We start from the raw sequence: 19,647 nt of genomic DNA, 5'->3' as shown, positions 1-19,647 counted from the left end.
ATGAAAACAAGGGCTAAGTCCATCCCATATGCACAATAGCTCAGTACTCAGCACAGGATATGAGCTTTACTAAGTCTTGCTTGAATGAGTAAATAATTTTGGGCTTAGATATCTGGGTTAGTGAAAAGATACACGGTATTTAAAATAAACAGTTGTGTTACTAGTGCCTGTGACAATACCTAGATGTTCACTAGGAGGACTTGTAGTTAAGAATTAGTTGAAAATGTCATTTCAGTTGTTTATGTTTGAATGAGTGACATTAACATGTTTGAAGACATCTGGAACCTATCAAAGAGCCAAAATTCTCATATCATTTTGAGTAAGGAAAGGAAACATGTTGAAGATCCTGTATGAGCTGTGGTCCTTGGCCTAAGAGATTTGCTTGATTTTCACAGTGGTTTGTGAGGCAGCTATTATTAACCCTAGTTTTACAAATGAGGAAATTAGGCTCGACAAGGCAAATAATCTGCCCAAAGTCAGATAGTGGGTTCAATGGAAGAACAGGGTTTGAATCCAGAACTGTCTAGTTTCAAAGGCTTCATCTTTCCCAAGAAGTCGTGCTGCCCATCTTCCTAAAATGGAGCAAAACTGGGTCTCTGTAAATCTACATCTGAAGGACCATGAGTTATGGATATGTGAGGTCCATCTTAATATAATTTTACTCTATATGTAGTTCCAATTGTTGTGTCTATTAAATTTCACTTTCTTAATGGCTCAGTGATTTTTACATTGATACTCTTCTTGGTCAGGTTCCAGGATTCAAGGTCATTAGTGAGCTTCTTGAGAGCAGGGACTCTGTCCTCTTCATCTATGGGTATCTACAACCTGATGCCCTGGATTGGGTTTCCTGCAAAATTTGACCCCTACTATGACAGTGTTAAGAGGGTGGAAAATCCTATTATGGTCATTGAAAGGTGGGGCCTTGAAGAGGTGATTAGATTCTGATGACCATGCCTAGTGAATGGATTAAAAATGGTGGTCAGGGGTGTGGTTCTTAGGGCTTTAAAAGAAGAGCACAAGAGGTTAGTCTCTCTGCTCTGCCATTTTCTGCCATGTGAGACCCCAGGGTCATTGTCACCCCCACTAGATATGTTCCCCTGACTTTAGACTTCCCAGCCTCCAAAACTGTAAGCAATAAATTTCATTTTTCTTACATATTACTCAGTTCTTTATATTTTGTTATGAACAACAGAAACAGACTAATATACCTGGCAAGATGCCTGGGACAAAGTACGTGTTCAGGAAGTGTTTGTTGAGTTGACTTTAATTGAGGGCTATTTCTCCTTTTAGGCCTTGGCCTTACACAATATTTCAGCGAGGCTTTGACCTGGTTTTGGGAGAGCAGCCCTCTGATAAAATATTCAGGTAAGTGGTTGTCCAGAGACTTGCTTTTGTGTACCTGCAAGCCTGGTGTCCCACTTCCCATTGAACTTTCTTTCCTAGTGGTAAAGTATAAAAACGGGAAACAATTTTAATTGTTCTACCCATTTCGTAAGAAAAGTGCTTGTCCCCAAGTCATGCCCAGTGACAGCATGTAGGACGTTGAAGTCAGATTCTGTTTGAGTCCTGGCTCTGTGAAACTCAGTAATGTACCCAACCTCTTGGAGCCTCCAGTTTTTGCACTTGTTAAATGGGGCTATGTTACCTGCCTGGCTGGATTGTCGTGAAGATATATACGAGATAATTCAGGGACAGTCCCTGCACAAAACTGGCGCAGAATGGGCAGTCAGTGTCAGTTTCTCCCTGTCTGTTTTGCATCTAGTTTGCACTTATTGTTCAAAATGAATCTCTCCCATTCCTCCGTCCGCCTTTTCTAAACTCTACCTCATTATGATTTTCTTTACTACTCTCCTGATTAAATTAGATGCTTCTAGGCCCTCCCAAATTTCTACCTACCATAGCCCATGTTAGGAAGGCCCCCAGCAGAGGAAGAATTTTGGTGCTGGCCATGAACTATTGGATTTTCATAAAATTTAATTCACACCAGGCCTTAGCTGGAACACAAGTTTATTTCCAAACTAAGGTCATACTGATCATATTGATTCTGTCAATCAATCCTGCACTTAACACATTTGCTGAGTACCTATTAAGTACCCGAGATTGTGCTTGGCCTGGCTGTATGGACAGGAACCCATCTTCCTCCATCAGCAAGCCCTGTCATAGAGGAAGTGAATAGTTCCAACATCAGCCACTTGATGTTAAAGGACGAGTTCAGCTACTGCATGCCTTTGTAGGAGAGAAAGCGAGCAGCGTGGGGCAAATGGAAAACTTGCTCCCTTCTCGCTGCACCCATACAGTTTGCTGAGTCTAACTGATTCACTACCACCCTCCCCTACTCTTTCCCCAGACCCTCCCCATTAGCCATTCCTGGCCAAGGTGTTCATTTTCTGCTGCATTTGCTTCCTAGAGCTCATTCCTCTGCAAAGCTCCTCCTGCTTCTCCCGCTAACTTGGGATGGACTCAGTGTGGTTGTGGTACTGTTCTCCTAAGGCATGCTTCAAGCTAGAGTGCAAATGTACAGAACCACCTCCTCAGAGGGCCTCCTCTTGCCCCTTTCTCTCCTGAGTATTTCTCCTGTGCCAGGCTGGGTCATGTTAATGACACTGGCCCCAGGCTGCTTTTGAGGATTTGTGCTACAGAGATGTCAGCTATATTCCTTGGACTATGGCTTGGGCATTTAAACTCTCCAGCAATGATTTATCATTTGGCTGACATTTCTCTCCCTTTGTCCTACTGTGAGTCTTCCAGGCCCTTTGAAAGGTGATAAAGGTAAGGCAGATGGGGAGCCTGGTGGAGTTTGGCTAATTAACATGGATAAGTTCCCTGTTCCCTAAAAGTCAGAAACTAACACTTTGACAAACAAGGGCCTTAATGAAATTGCTATTAGAGAAGAACCTAGGCAAAAACTGTGTTTCCATTCCCATAAGCACCATTTATTTTTTCAAACTTCTTGGCTGCCAGCTGGATGTGATACCCAAGCACTACAGAGGGTATCAGTTGTGGGACTCCTGAGGTCAGCTATCTCAGGAGCCAGTAGGTTCACCAATAAGTGATTAATAACTTTGGTCCCTAATACGGCAATAACTAGCCTCTCAAATGAAAGCAATGGTTCGTGGTCTGCTTATCTTAGGTACTAGGAACTTTACAATCAAAACCACTCTGGGATCTGAAGAAACCGCCTAGCAGCGGCCGCTTTGGAGATGTCTATGACCTAGTCAGTGATTGTAATTGACAACGTATTTGCTACTTTGCTTTCTCACGATTTAGTGTTCTGATGAATTCCAAGCCACTGTACATTTTCCTGGACTATAGAATAGATTTTAAATTTTGGTATTCCAATCTTCTTACCATTTAATGTGAACACACAACTCGCTTTAAATAAGCTGCTCTTCCGTAACTGACCCACTGTCCCCAATAACTTGAGTATCTTCCACTCTGCACATTTTCTTATATCCTTTTCTCTAGCAAGAATGCATATTCTCCTCCTAATATAAATACTACCCATTTTTATCGTCCAAACCAATTCTCAGCTAAACCCAACATCTACTGAGCACCTACTATTGCAAGGCACCGTTTCAGATGCTGTAGGTATGACCAAACAAATATATGACCAAGATAGTCCTTGACTTCAAGAATTTACAGACTTATCCCGGAAGTGATCTCCAACCCTGGCCCTCTGTGAGAATTTTGAGTGTGCTTTAAAAATGACAAAGGATCATATCCAGCTCAAACCAATTAATTCAAAAGTTCTGGGAAGTGTGGTCAGGGCATGAGTTGTTTTTAAATGCACCATGGTGATTCTAATCTGTAGCCAGGATTAAGAAACATTGCTCTAAAGCTTCTCCAGTGCACTGTACCAATTCATAATGACTTTTCCACCCCCAGATTTCTATGATACACCAACAATAATACTTGTTTGTCAACTATTTTACTTCATATTTCTTTTTAATTTGCTTATTTGTTTCCTCAATGAAATGGTTGTCTTCTAAAGCTGTACCCTATACAGTTTTAAATATTTAATATCTAATATACAATTTTGAACACAGTAGACCTTCAAAAGATACCCGTAGGTGATCATTTCAGGTGTTTCCTAAGGACTTGAAACCAGACTAGGAAAAGACTGTGATATCCAACCTAACCCTGGTCATCTGCAATACCAAATAAGCTGGGAGGGGTCCAAGCTAGACTCAGAGAGTCCAAGAGGGTCCTGAATCTCCCAACTAAGTCTCCTCAACAAACCCATTTTAGTGCCGAAGATGTTCTTTCCATTGTGGCTAGGATCACTCCATTCCACTAGACTCTGTGCAAACCAAATTTATCTCTCAGACCTTCCTCCCAAGTGTGTACCTGCATCCCTGAAAACAATAGGTCATCCTGGAGCAGCCTGCTCTGGGAAAAAGTGCAGATGCCAGGCCAAGAGCTATTTATCAGTTTTCCCATATTCTACTTCATGCCAAGCCACAGTGAGAGGACAGGCTTATTATGTCCAGTGCTGTCTGGTGAATGTTTGCCTCTGAACAGAAATTTCAAGCTCTAGTTCAGCAGGACCATGTGCAGGAAGGACTCAGCGTACAGCTAAGCCATCAATGCAGTGGTCACCTCCAGCTGTCATGCGAAAAGGCCCAACTTCGGAAAGCATTCCATATGCTCACTCAACTTCTCTTGGGTGACTTTTTGAAGTTGCTCCTGCCAAATCTGCATGAATAAGGGACAGATGAGATTTTAGGACACAGCATTTCTCTGACAGTTTGTTCTATATTTGGTTTTTGGAGTTACTCAGTAGATTTTGCAGATGAAAGAAAACTAGAATTTCATAGGCATGAGCCAGCATGGACTGGAAAGCTGCTGTGATCCACACCTGAGAATTGGATCAGCCGCCGTTTTCCCACTGATAGAAGGGTGACCTTGGGGAGGTTACTAACCTTCTTAAAATATTAGTTGATGAGTTGGTAAAGTGAGGCCAAATTATCAACCTCACAATACCAAACCCAGATTTATGTTGACTATTAAGCCATTTAAACTCAGAGGTTAACCCATATTCTGCTCTACATGGAGGATAATCTTCACTACTACTTCCACCTTTAAATTTGAACATTGAAATTGTGTCCCCCAGAAGCTTGTATACTAAAGAATCTAACAAAATCTCCTTACTGATCAGTCTGTAATCTCCTTGGGCCAGAAATTGTGTTAGGCAGTTAGGGATACAAGATGACAAAGGACTGTCCTCTGCCATCCAGGAGAGCACATTCTTAGCATTGATGGACACATGAAAAGACAGGTACAATTCAACAGCTCAGGGGCAGTAGGGGACCTCGGGTAAGCTGCACAGAGGAGAGAGTTCCTTGCTTAGCCTGAGGGTTGGAGGTCCTGAGGGCTTTCTGGAAAGGGTGGGATATCAATGGAGTCTCCATGTAAGTAAGAGTCAGGCAAAGAGAGAGGGAAGAAAATTCAGTTAAAAAAAAAAAAAGGAATATTAGGAGCAAAGACAAAGAGATAAGAAAATTAGGACAATTTTTGGAACTACAGTCAGATTGTGTTGTAGGAGCCCAAAGTGTGAAGCAGCATTTGGTGCCAAAAAGGTGGGTGGGAATGACATCCTTGGAGGCTTGACCTTTGTTCTGTAGGCAAGGGGTGCCATAAACAGACATGGTTTGCTTTTCCCTTAGGAATATTACTGCATGCAGAGGAAGAAGGGAAAACTGAGAGATGGAAAGGCGTGGACCACCCCCCACCCTGCCCTTCTGAGAGAAAATTAACTATCAAAAATGTAGTGGAACTGCCAACAGTTTCCCAAAATCTGTTACATAAATTATAAACTATAGGACACATATTTGTTGCTCTGCATCAATGCAAAATTGTAATTTAAAAACCAAAATAGAAAACAAAAACTCATTTCTATGTCCAATAAACTGCCTCCACCCTGGTACCATTCAAACTTGTGTATGTTCTCTCTGAAACAATACATTATAATAGCAGTAGCACCCCCTACCCCATCATGCCTAGTATAACGTTGCTTTCCCAAGATCATCTGTTATGAAATGAGAAGTGGAATCGTACAAATTCAAGCCATGTTCTTCCTCAAGTCCCAGATTCCAGGCACCATGGGGCAATGACGAGCCCTAAATAGTCTCCTTAATCTTGCCAGATGAAGTGTGTGTGTGTGAGTGTGTGTGTGTGTGTGCGCGCACACACACGTGTGTTAAAGTGGATGTCATTTCACCAGCTGCTTCACAGAAGAATGAAGTGGTGGTCTTCTTTTGTCCCCCAAGTAATGGGCTTGCTTCACGTGGCTCAGCCCCCTCCCCCCACCCTTGCACAGACATAGCCCCACTCTAGCCCCACCTACTGCCTCATGCCCTGTGGGCAGGGAGATTAGAGTGCTTGCTTCAGAGCGAGAAGCATCGCCGATGGTTTAATGCTGCTTTATGCAGAGATTTGCCCAGGAGGTCAGAGAAGTATGGGACCAAGGGTCAGTATAGAAACAGGAAAGAAATCCCCCAAATCCTGGCTACATCCCACTTACCAGCTGTTTTGCTTCTCCCCTGCAGTTAATCTGGCACATTCCTTCTCGCCTTTCAGCTGCTCTAGTGCCAGGAGCTCCCTCTCAGGGTGTGAGTGGGGATAGTGTGGCTTGGCTGCCCTGTAACTCAGGAGCCCCTGTCATGGGTCTGCACTGTGGCCAGAACCCTGCAGAAAGCTAATATTTTTCATAAAAGATTTCAAGTCATCTATATGATTTCCTAGCATTACAGGCAACCTGGGGAGAGGAGAGGGGAGCACATGGGTTAGGGGAGAGAGAGCAGCAGGATTCTGACTGGTGCTCTGGGACCAGCATGCTAGTAGAGCCAGTGCTGGGTTCTGTTTAATTCCAGGCATCCTTCCATTGTTCCTCCCGCTGCACTAAGTTGGGAGGGGATGCCAGACTGCCCCAGCCTCGCGATATCCCACCCACACTGGCTTTTATCCCACAGACTATTTTTGACTGTGAACACAGAGCATTTGAATGCTTTTGAAATGAAATGAATGAATAAGTAAACAAATAATCTCATGGTTTCTTTAAGCTCTCCTTTGAAATGCTGATTGATTCTTTTATTCCTTTCAGCCCTTGTTATAAGAATAAAAAAAAAAAAAAAATCTCCCTGTATCCCGGGTTAGTGCTGTTAGCAAGGGTGTGGGTAGGAGCGCGGAGAATAACAGGGGCCTGTTTTGTTCATTTGTTCATCCTGTCTTTTCCCCTCCCTGGAGGTTCCTGGCTTCAGTCATTTCTGTTCTCATCATACAAAAGTCAGAAAAGGGGAGCTTTTTCCTTCCTTTTCCTGGTGAGGGTTCCTCCAGGCACAGAGAGAAGCCATCACCACCTCTGTGGGTATGCGGGGTGGGGATGGTGGGAGATCAGCGTTTCTCTGTAATTAAAATGCTTTCAATTATATCTGACTTAAGACCAGGGAAGTCCAGCTTCAAATCTGAAGAAAGCTGGAACTAGCTTCTTATGACTTGATAAAAACCACTCGTAACAGATAGTGAGCGGGAGCCCGAATCGGTTCTCCAGCTGTCTGGCCGTGTGAGCGGGGAGAGGGGGAGAGCCTCTGTGTCTCCCTCCAGCTCAGCCATCTCATCTGGAAGATGGCAATCCCCTGTCCTTTCTGAAGAGGACTGCAAGAGGTGAGAAGGGAGCAGCTGGCAATAATGCCAGACCCCCCCAGTGGGGGCGGTGGTCCTCCCCAGGGTAACCACGTTGGACGTCCCTGCAGATTCACCTACACCCTCGGGGAGGGCATGTGGCTGCCCCTCAGCAAGAGCTTCGTGATCCCACCAGCTGAACTGGCCATCAACCCATCAGCCAAGTGCAAGACGGACATGACAGTGATGGAGGATGCTGTGGAGGTCAGGTGAGTCTGGCTTCAGGGTGCTGAGGCCCACACTCAGCTTGGGAGGCTGAGTGAGAAACTTCCTGAAGGTTCCAGGTGCTGGGAAAGAAGTCATGACAAGCTGAAAGCAGAAGCTGGAAGTCTGCCTTCAAATTCCCCACGTGCATTGCCGGGATCTGCTCTTTATCTGGGTCAATATTGCACATCCCAAAGCTCATTCACTGGGAGAAGACATAAAATTAGAGTTTGTAAGCACTTCCCACATACCCTAAGGACTGACAGGCAATAAAATGTTCATTCCTTGCCCAAGTTTAGGCCTCTGTCTTTGACCAGTCATTACAGCCTTGGCTCGTTTCCCAGGTACGAAGAATGCCCATACTTTGTTAGCTCAAGACTCAGAGTACTGTTGAGCTTCAGTTTTTATACGAGAGAGTGAGACCCAATCCAGTTGATGAGATAGGAATGTGGGGTCTGATGCTACTTGTTGCTTCTGGAATCCCCTTGACTCCTCCCTGCCTCCCTCCGTTTCTCCCGCAGAGAGGAGCTGATGACTTCGTCCTCCTTCGACAGCCTGGAGGTTCTCTTAGATTCCTTTGGACCAGTGCGTGATTGCAGCAAAGATAACGGGGGCTGCAGCAAGAACTTCCGCTGCATTTCAGATCGCAAGTTGGACTCCACGGGTTGCGTGGTACGTCTGCCCTGCCAAGCTAGTGGTTTCTGTTTGGGGAATGGGGAAGGAAGGCACAGGGGGGGAGACAAAATGCAGATATGTAAATGAAAATGTGCTGTGATCCCTAGTCGTGACCACCATCTAGTCTAAATTAGGAATTTTCTCTTGATAGAGTTGAGGAGCTAATCGCTGCTCAGTTAATTAAGATGTACTTAGGTAGCACCTACTGCGAGTGCGTGTACTATAACTATCCTAGGGAAAGCTCATGAATGATGTAGCCTGATTCTTTCTTTCCCGTCTTGCAAGATGGTTGGTAAGAACTATTTGAGAACTAATTCCTTGCTTAATAGAATGACACTGACTCTAAATGTAAAAGGAAATTTTAGGAAAAACCTGCCTTCAAGCTAGAATAATAAAAGAAGTAAGTTATGCCAGGAATGGTAAAGAAAACATAAAAATGTGTCCCCTGTGCAATCATAGTAGTAAACTCCTCCTTCTGCAAAAGTGGGTTTCTACTTTGTTATTGGCTCTATGGATTGTATAGACATCTTTAATATGCAAGTACGTGATGCTATTAACTGGGAAGACTATTGAGACTAGAGTGGACTAAGGTATCTCCATGGCTATGACTAAGGTATCTCCCATGGCTATGAAGATTGTATTGAACCATGCAGGTAAATAGAGGCAGGAGCAAATGAGGCTGTGTCAGCCACTGGCTCCTATTGTCTGTTTCCAGCCTTCCCTTCTTTAAAGGGTGGAATGATGCGATCCTCAAGAGAGGAGAGGGAGTGGGGTGAAGAAGAAAGTCAGGGAGCCACACAAAGTGAGCTCGGAGGGAAGGGAGAGATGACTCATTGAGACACGTGGTTCTGCAGTGTTAGAGGGGGAAGGACCAGGAGCTTCCAGCTCTGGGGAGGACACGGTGCCCCATCCTGCTTCCCAGTCTGACAGCCGTGCAGGGACAAGCTGTGAGGATGCTGACTGAGCCAATGCCACCTTCCACCTTCCTCTCCTCCTCATCTCTGAGCTGTCCGGGGAGCTGCTCTCCATCGAAGATGGATATGTCCCTGGGGTCCAGGTTGGAACTCTCTCAGCCCTAAGGCCTCTCCAAACTTTTACCAATTAGGCAGCAGTTGACAGGAGCCTGATTCATCCAAGAAGGGAGAGGAAATGAAGAAAAGAAAAGGGAAAGAGAGAGTGCTGAGGGGCAGATAGCAGGAGAACCTGGAAGGTCCATCATAAAGAGGGGAAAGAACAGAGCTGACTATCAGGAAAATGCAAAGAAAGGTACTCTTTAGGTCATGTCTTCCAAAGGCGGCCAGGAGCTAAGCTGAGGTCCTGCAGTGCTCTCCTCCTTATGGCTGGTCCACTGTCATTTCTTAAGCAATGAGCTCCCCAACTGTGTCTCTCATGAGACAATTTTATATCTAATGGAGCTCCCAGCTGAGATGCCTTTTTTTTCTTTTACTTCCTTTTTTTTTACTATTCAGCCTGCATTTCTTCATTTAGATTTCAGCCTTTCATTCCTCATTACTCTCGGGGGTCACTCCAAGCACTGAAACACTATATGTGCACACGTGTGCATGTGACTCCCACCCCTGTAAGCCACCCTGTGTAAGTATGAGCATGACGCACATTCTCACATGTGTGCAAAGGATGGACTCTCCCTCTCTTGCCATGTCTGCCCCTTCCTGAGCCCCTCAGGGTTTGCCTGTGAGATGCCTTCTGTTGGTGATCCTAGCTCCTTTTACTTGGCGTAGAGCCATGCTGATGGATTTTTGTACTTTTAACACTGTGATCTGTGAGACAGAGCTAGCAGTAATAGTTCTGATGAATATGTATTGGCAATAAGGCTGCTTCGTTTTAGAATTGGAGCCACTGCAGAAAGTCACCCAATTATACCAAGACTTGGTATTAGCATAATACTTTGAAGTCACCGGCCCACATGGCTCTGGGAGGAAGGAGGGGCAGGCTAATGGGCAGGCATACTCAGTTTCCTGTTTCTCACTCACTGTGAAGCATATGACCCCCGAGGCAGGAGGACTAACATGTCGAGAGCAGCTGTGTCACCGCATGAGCCTTGTGTCCCACGGCTTCTGAGAAAAAGATCAGGATTCAACTTTGAGCCTGACCTAACTCTAGTGGGCATCAGTACCCTCCCAAAGCCCTGGTGTGTTAGCAGAGCGGTCCCTGTCAACTGGAGGTGGACAAGGGACAAAGGCATCAATGCACCAGCTGCAGTTCGAGAATTGGGCCTCCTTCCTCCTGTCCACATGAACCGTTCCATGAAGTCCTCTGGGTGCTGAACTGAAAGGCTTCCCAAGAAAGGCATTTTTTTTTTTCCTGACCGGTAAGGGGATTGCAACCCTCAGCATGGTGTCGTCTGCACCACACTCAGCCAGTGAGTGCACCCGCCATCCCTATATAGGATCCGAACCCGCGGCCTCAGAGCTTCCAGTGCTGCACTCTCCCGAGTGAGCCATGGGGTCGGCCCAAGAAAGGTATATTTTTATGAAAGGAGGAAGAGATGAGAAACTCAGAACATGCTGACCCTTAAGGAACCTGAGAAAGGGGCTTAGATGTGGGAAGAGACAGAGCGTGTACCTGTATGTTTTCCTGACTGAAGGCAAACCAGACAGGTGGGATTCATGTTCAATCCATGTTGGCTGCTCCACTTCATTCTTTCTAGGAAGGCAGGGCATGTTTCTCAGTTATGCCTGGACTCCCACAAAGTTAATTGCTACCCAGTTAATTGCCCTGTTTTTTATACAGTCTCTGTGGACAGGAAATAAATACCCGTGAAAGGCACAGACCTGTACAAACCACTATCACACCATTCCAAACCAGACCACTCTCCAATGGCCAGAGATTGCTGAAGCTTCGGGAGAGTTCTCAGCAGAGACCAGCCATCCTCGGCTGATCACTAGATCTTACTCATTGCCCTTAATGTGCAAGCTGGGAGCCGTGGACCCTGCCTGTGAAGCATAAGAGCTTCTCTATTCAGTACAGCCCCTTGGGTCCTTCAGGGGGACTGTATGAGACATCTTCAAGAAATTCCTGGAAAGATTTGTATTATCTGTCAATTCTATTTTTCCACAAACTTTTCCAAGTACCCTCATATTATCCTATTGCTGCTGTAACAAATTACCATGGATTTAGTGGCTTAAGGCCACACAGATTTATTATATTATGACTCTGTAGATGAGAATCCAACATGGGTCTCACTGGGCTAAATCAAGGTATCACCAGAGCCGTGTTTCTTTCTGGAGGCTCAAGGAGAGATTCCATACCCTTGCCTTTTCCAGCTTCTAGAGTCTGCCCTCATTTCTTGGCTCATGGCTTCTTCCTCCATCTTTAAAGCCAGCAACATTGCATTTTTCGGGTTATTTTTCTGTAGCAGATCTCCCTCTCTTTCCAATCCTGCCTCCCTCTTCCACTTTTAAAAGCTCTTGGATTACATTGGGCCCACATGTATATATAAAGTTCTAGAATTATCTCCCATTTCAAGATTCTTAACTTTATCACATCTGCAAAGTCTCTTTTGCCATGTAATATGACATGATCACAGGTACCTGGGATTATGTCGAGGACATCTTTAGGGGGACCACCTATGGGGGTTGGCAGTGGGGATTGGAGCAGATGTGGTAGGCAGCTCTCGAGCCTTCCCACTCCCAGCTTTAACCAGGGCATTTTCATTCCTGTCAAGCTTGACCACTGAGGTTCAATATAAAATTTTGCTTGAAAGCTTGAAAATGATTTCCAATGCTATACAAAAAATAATAATAATAATAATAGGAACGCCCATGTTCTAATGCTCCTTCCTCACCTTCACAATCATCCTGAAAGTAGCCAAAAAATGCCTTTGCTTTGTAAGAAGTCTGAATGTCCTTAGGTGAGCAGGTAGTGACCATGGAAGGAAGAAGGAGGAGAGGTCAACTGCTCTGCTTTCTCATGCATCGGGCACACGACCTTCCTTGCGAGAACATTATGCTCTAATGAGATTTGAATTGCCCAGTGACCCTGCCGCCCTTCCCTCCACATGCTGTCCACAACGGTTTTCCATGAAATGTGTCATTTTACCTCTACTGGAGCACAGATGTGCAGAGACCATAACAGATGACCATCTCTCTTTCTCTCCATAGGACAGTAAGCAGAAGAGTATGTCTCAGAGGCTTCCAAAAAAATAGGAGCAGGAAGCTATCACAGATTGAAATATAAATTCAACTCCATCTAACATTTCCCCTTGGGACAAGTCCTGCACGGCTTGGGCCTGCATGTCAGAGCCCAGCAAAAAGTTGTGGAAATCATTACTTGTGAAAGAAATAAGATTGCCATCTAGTAAGAGAGAACCTATTTCGAGTAGGAACTATGGCTGCATGTCTTAGGAATCATCGAGGTAAGGCGAGGCAGGCTCAGCTGCAGGAGTTTGTCCCTCTTCTCCCAGGGGCTCCGAGCATGCACATGTGTTCTTTAGTCATAATCAGCTGCCAACAGAGCAGCCACTTCACAATCTGACACTGAGGTGTGCGTGTCTCAGACTGAGCGAGATTTGCCTAGCCTCCTAAGTAATTAATCAACCAGAAACCATTGGTACAAAAAGAAGGGAAAGATGGCAAAGAAAAGGAGTCGAATGGGGAAAATCATTTCAATTTCATTAGCAAATTATGCCTTGGACCAGTAGTAAGTCAAGAAGCCATGAGCACCTCTTGAAAGATGATTAGCCTTGTGTATTTTAGGGGTCACTGTAGTGTGAGCTCATTTATTAAACCTTCTGGATGGGGGAAGGTTGTTGCCATAATCAATGGCGTTTTCTTTTTAATCCTGTAGTTTAGAAAGTCCCTGGGACAGCTAAACAGAACCTATGCAGAGAGGGGTTAATGTACAACGTTGAGGCTCTCTCCTGAGCAGTTATCTTTCAAGGAACAAGTGGAGAGATTGTCCACAGCCAGGAAAAGAGAACATCCAGGCTGTATGGACAGAAAATGCAAGTTCTTCCTGAGGGCAGGATTTCTTCTTGACAATTGGGCTCCGGCTGCAGTACTTCTAGAAAGAGGGTCATGGTTTGGAGACTTCAGTTTCTCTGTATTTAGATACAGATTTTGAGGGAGCCCAGAATTTGAATAAACGGCAGAAGGAAGATTCAAGCAAAAACCAAAACAAGTTTATACCAGAGAAAACTTGATTAACTCCTTGAGGAATAGGTGTTCTGTTTGCCAAAGGTTAAGAAGAAAACTCTATTTTTGGTTTCAGCCCGCCCCCCTCCCTTCTTTTTTTTAACTGAAAATCTTTCTAAAATGTTTTACTCTAAACTGAAGCTCAAGTAAGTTATAGTGCAGTGAAGATAAACTGCATGTTTTTCAGTGACTGAGGATCTTGTCTTGCCTTCAAGGTCATCATTCTGGACAGTTTATGGTGTTTTGTCCTAAGATATCTGTACTCATAATGTTTGTGTGTGTGTGCGTGCATGCACATGTGTGTGTGTGTGAAAGGAGAGACAGAGACCGTTAGGCTGAATCTAAAAGTCCGCAATTGACCTCAGGAATATACTCAGGAATTGCTTAAAACAGTGAAACAAACAACAAATCTGCAGAATTATTTTCGCTTGTTGACACGTGACTTTATTTCTTTAGGGATTCCAATGAATCCAGGTTTTATCACACTGGAGAAGCAGCATGAAAGAATGAAAGGGACACACACGACTCTGGGGTCAGATAGATCTAGGCCCAAAGTCTGATTCTGCCATTTTCCACTGCTGTGACCTTAAGCTACTTAATCTTTCTGAGTTTCAGTTTGCTCATCTGTAAGAGGGGAAAGATAAATTGTACCTGTGTCGTTGGAATTGAAGATAATACATGAAGACTGTCCTGCACAAAGCATTGCTTCGTTCCTGATAGTTTTTATTGTTTTTTAGCTTTGGTTGTAAGAAAAACTATCCAACTTTGACATGGCAGCTAACTCTGTCTTCTCTCCAAATTTCCACAGAGAGTATGAATATCAGGTGGTCCCATTTGAGATAGCAATGGTCATCTAGACATTAGGGTCAGGCAAGATGAGAATATGCCAGGTTTTGGAATTCTGAAGCAAAGCCTGTTTGTGTTTCATTCAGTGAAGTCTTTGTCAAAATTCATGCTTGAAGGAGCATTCTGAAAAAAAGCCTGTGGTTGGGAAGATGGGGAGTCCTGGCTGGTGACTGAGATAGCTAGCTGGTGCAAGGGTGAAACTATGTGAGGTGGGAATAACAAGGGGACTGGCTTTGTCTCTGTGTGATGGCTTCTAGCAAGCTTTACTAAAAGGAGAAAATAGAAAGAGCTCATGGAAACCAATGCAGCCCATTTAACTCCAACCAAACTTCCACATTTCGATACCCACATCCATGCCCAGGCAGCTGGCACAGTGGTGAAGCCAGCTCCCTTCTGGTGGCACATCCGGCCTAACAGCTGGGTGGCCAAGGAATTTGATGGGTAAGGGGCTAGCAAAATGTGAGGTACAATCCTCAGCTGCCTCATTTGCTTGCTTACCATCATCTGGAACAGCTGGGTTTGCACAGCACGGGACAGCCCTTGTAAACTTCTTTAAATGCTGTCACCTTCCAACACTCCAGCTGCCTTCATTGGGAGAGAGGGGTGGACCTGGGCTAGGAACTTGGCAGGCCCACAGGGGCCATTTGTCTGGGAAATTGCAGAATTAGTGTCAGCAAACAGTGCACATCCAGCTGTGATCTTCAACTGGGTAAGGAGGAGGTGGGGGAGGTGGGTTTTGGAGGCACACCTGCAGCAGCTCTTGGCTACTAGTCCAAGGTGCCTGGCAGCAAAGGAAAAGAGCAAGCCAGGTTGCAGGGAGGGAGGGGAGATGTTTAATACTGTTCCACTGAGTTTTGAAAGTTTTGGTTTGGGTTTTGGAGGAGTATGTTTGCTAGCTGACACCATGTGTACAATATGGCCATTAAAAGCCCAGGCTTTGGAATCAGATCTAGACAGACCCCCAGCTCTGCCCCATTCTAGCTGCTTGCTCCTGGCCAAGTTATTTGCCCCTTTCCAGCCTGTTAGAAAGGGTCATCTCTAATGGAAATGTGCAGAATCTGTTGCACAGAGGCAGCAAGATGGCAAAAAAAAAAAAAAAGCCATTGGCTTTTAGAAGTTCAGTGCAGAGAGGAGTTCATGAATTCATTGGCAAAGTTAATGGTTTCCTTATCTTCAAATAGGGATAATATAGGGTGTTGTGAGATAAAATACCTAAAGTACTTAGCATATCCTGGCTCCTAGCAAGTGTTCAGGAAACGGTGACTATTGCTGTTGTGTAAGAGACAGAGTGTGGTGTGAGCTAATGACAGAGCAGCTGAGTCACAGACTCCATCACCAGACTGCCAGTGTTTCCAGTGTGGTCCTGCCATGAGCAGCTGAGCAATGTTAGGAAAGTTAAACTCTGTGCCTCGGTTTCCTCATTGTAAAATGGGGATGATCACACTACTACTTACCTCATAGGGTGTTGCGAGGGTTAAATGAGTTAGATGGTGAGTGAGACAACTGCCTGGCATGTCATAGGTGCTGTGTGTGTGCTGCTATTGCTTGCCAAGCCCCTTTTCCTGCCTCAGGCTCTGACATCTCTTCTTAAAGTTTCTCCTTTGCTGTCATTTCTGGGGAGTTTATTGAGGACAAAGTAGAGCAAAGAACTTAAATATTTCACATTAAAGACTGTCCAGCCCAAAGCCAAGTGCAGCACCCTGGGTACTCATGTAGAGGGTGCCCTTGTCTGTGCATCTTCCAAAGGGTAACCTTGGTGCAGGAAGATGATGCGTATAGCCACTCCCACCATGAGAGCAGTCAAACCCTTTCTAAGGTTGCAAAGAAAGCCCATTCCTCCTTCAGGCTGGAAGTCCTGGCTCAGTCCACTCCTTCCAACGCTGCCATCTGGTACCAAAGTTGACAGTGTTTGGGACATTTAAAAAGTTCTGTTGATACTAAGCTCAAACAGCAGCTCTCCCTTCTCTGGCCCAGAGGAATCTCTGCTAATGCATTTTAATTCTGGCCCAGCTCTCCCAATCTCCTGCCAGCCCGAAGCCCAACTGGAAGGCTAGCGCACCTCAGCTCTATCTTGCTACAATGCTCCTTTCCAAACCATTTGTTGGCCTTAATGAAAATGTGTGTGATCTGTGCCCAGAGAGAAGAAGTAAGATGTCATAAAGGTCACTTGCTTTTAAAGGAAGTCCAGTGCAGTGGGAAATCTGTGGAATACTGGCCAATGTTAATAGTTCCAAGGCTGGGTGCTGAAAATCGGTATCAGTGGTTACACTCTGGTTCCCAGAGAACCCAGTTCCCTGATTCACCCCCAGTGTGGATGCTTTCTGATTGTGCCAGTGCCCATCTGGACTCAGCCCCATGAAGGACAGCTCTGGTTGCTATGACCGCCACATCGGGGTGGACTGTTCTGATGGCTTCAATGGCGGCTGTGAGCAGCTGTGTCTCCAGCAGATGGCGCCCTTCCCGGACGACCCCGCCTTGTACAACATCCTCATGTTCTGCGGGTGAGTTGAGCTGCCCATGAGACCAACCGGCCCCTGTCCAGGGATGCAAGGCTTTCAGTGCTAAAATTGGGAAATTAAATGGGAATGAACTGGTCATCTAGGCCAGCTCTTAGGCTCGGAGAAAAGGTCAGTAAGAGGAGCACTTTTATAGTACGGGTTGTGAGGAACCTTAGGGAAAGTCTAGTCCAGCCCCTGTAGATGGGGAAACTGAGCCTCAGGGATTTACCTGCAAGGGGAAATTAGCCACATGATTTACTTAAATCATCCCCCACTTAAACCAGAATTTTCTAAGTTGTGTTTTGCTGAGCTATGTTCATTAGGTGTTTGGTGACAAAAGGGTTCTATGGTCTAAAACTTGGGAAAGATTGTGCGAAACTAATCAATTATCAAAGAAGGGAGGGTGGTCTTTGGAGAAGTGGACCTGTTTAAATTATGCGCACAAAGTCCCAGCATTTCGTGCAGCCACCCTGCTTGGGCACAGTAACTCTTCATTGTAAAGAGCCCTTTACTACAGGTCAGCTCTCTCCCCCACTTCATTTCACTTGGTCTCAGGGTAACTGTAAGGGAACTGGGCAGGCAATGCCACCCCATTTTACAGATGAGAAGATTCATGCACAGTGAAGTTGAGTCACTCCCTCAAGACCGGGGAGTTGGTAAATGGAAGGATTAGGACTAGAATTCAGGCCCTCCCTGATTTTTTAAAAAGTTCTGCAGTTCTTTCAAAATTTAAATTCGCACCACTGACTGCAGTTATATTTAAAGACATTTACATGCTATACTTATAAATATTTAGCTCATTCTTCTACACCCATAGTTTTCTTGTCTATTCTTTCTCCTTCTCTCCCTCCCCTCTCCCTTCCTCCCCTCCCCTCTCTCGTCCTGCATGTCAGGAAGCCTGCTTACCTTATGCCATGTACCATGCTGGTGGCCACTGGGCTGCAAAGATAAATAACACATAGTTCTTGCCCTCAAGGATCTCACAATCTAATAGGCTTCAGATGAAAATCAATGTTTACAGTAATAAAACTATGCCAGATTGTTGCTAAAAGCCAGTGCCTGCTAAATAATCATGAAAAGATTATTTGGTGGATTTTTAATGTTATTTTATTGTATTTTGTTTGATTTTATTTCTTTGCAATTGAGCAATTTTCATATTCAGTTTCTTGTAAAATCTCATTACATAAATGGAAGCTTGCTCTAAATTTTAATGTTCTCTATAATGTTATCGTTAGGGCTGACCCACTTCAATTAAGAGAGGTCAATTCAGCCAGTTACATAGATTTATTTACTTAATGAGCATTTATTTGGCTGCCCACTTTGTGAGAACCTAATTGGGTGTTAGGTTGAAGAGAAACAACAGGATACTGTACCAGGTCACTTCACTCAAAGGGTTTTACAGTGGGACATACAGCCAGGACAATGGAATCAAGGCAGGAACCAATTCACTATCTTGTCCCAGACCTAGGCTGGTCCCTTAGAATCCTTTGTGGGCCTCAAGTCACATCTGTTGCCTGGACTAATGCGATAGGTCCCTAACTGGACTTTTTTTCCTTTTTCAATCAGAATTAGACACACATGTGTGTTTAGCACTTTCCAAGTCACTATATACAGCCTGCCAGAAAGGTACTTGATTTTGAGGTTCACCTTAAAGACCAAATCGCATGCACTTACAATTAAAGAGTTCTACTCACACCTGTTCACACAAATATATAAATGGTAAATGGGAAAAGCAAGCATTTAAAGTTGCGTTAACATGGGCCTCATTTGCACCTCTGCTAAGAAAAATAATAGCAACATTTAATCAGCTATATACGAGGGTACTTCAAAAACTTTGTGGAAAAATAGATTTAAAAGGTAATACAAATCCTTCCATAAACTTTCTGAAGACCCCTCATGTTAGGCACTGCATATGTGTTTTACATTCTGTGTGTCACTTAATCTCCTCAAAAACCCAGTGAAGAAGCTACTTTTTCCTTTTTTTACACTTTTCGAAACTGAAACTTAGGGAGGTTAATCAACTGGTCCCAGGTCACCCAGTAAAGGGCAGTCATTGCTGTTACAATATTGCTTCTGACCACTTAAAACTGTGATCACATGTTCCTCTATATAGGACAAAGGTCTCTACCTTATTACTATTACTGTAGATAGTAATAAATGATGTGCTTTAATGTCATTAGCATCTTTAAATTCTAAATCTGGTATAATTCTAAGGAGAAACCCAAATTAAATTAATATTCCTTTTCAATGATGGGATTATCAAAAAAGTAGTTCTAAGAGAAGCACTCAAATGCTCTCCATCACAAAGAAATGATACATTTTTGCAATGGTGAATATGCTAAATACCCTGATTTGATCATCACACGTTGTATACATATATTGAAATATAACTCTGTATCCCATAAATATGTACAATCAATACTTGTCAACTAAACAATAAATAAGTAGTTCTCACTTGAGCTAATGTATATTCTTTTCAATATAACTACACAGGTCCAGTTAATGATGTATGAGTCACTGACCCACATTTACCAACATATGTGTCACTTTTCCATTAAAGTGACTGTGCCTGCAAAATGGAGAGGACACCA

The 19,647-nt window shown here is 44.3% G+C and overlaps 1 protein-coding gene across 2 annotated transcripts in view; it reads left to right on the top strand.

The window, feature by feature from the left end:
- Window positions 1–19,647, top strand: part of ASTN1 (astrotactin 1) — a 294,586-nt gene that overhangs the window by 190,566 nt on the left and 84,373 nt on the right. For both annotated transcript variants that reach the window (XM_063106058.1, XM_063106057.1), the window contains exons 9-12: window positions 1,291–1,365; window positions 7,752–7,889; window positions 8,406–8,556; window positions 16,893–17,059. In XM_063106058.1, the coding sequence (XP_062962128.1) occupies window positions 1,291–1,365; window positions 7,752–7,889; window positions 8,406–8,556; window positions 16,893–17,059 (531 nt within the window). The remainder of the gene's footprint in view (window positions 1–1,290; window positions 1,366–7,751; window positions 7,890–8,405; window positions 8,557–16,892; window positions 17,060–19,647) is intronic.

This window comes from Cynocephalus volans, chromosome 8 (assembly GCF_027409185.1).
Source record: "Cynocephalus volans isolate mCynVol1 chromosome 8, mCynVol1.pri, whole genome shotgun sequence".
NCBI classification, from domain to species: Eukaryota; Metazoa; Chordata; class Mammalia; order Dermoptera; family Cynocephalidae; genus Cynocephalus; species Cynocephalus volans.
This window is presented reverse-complemented; position numbering and strand designations above follow the sequence as displayed.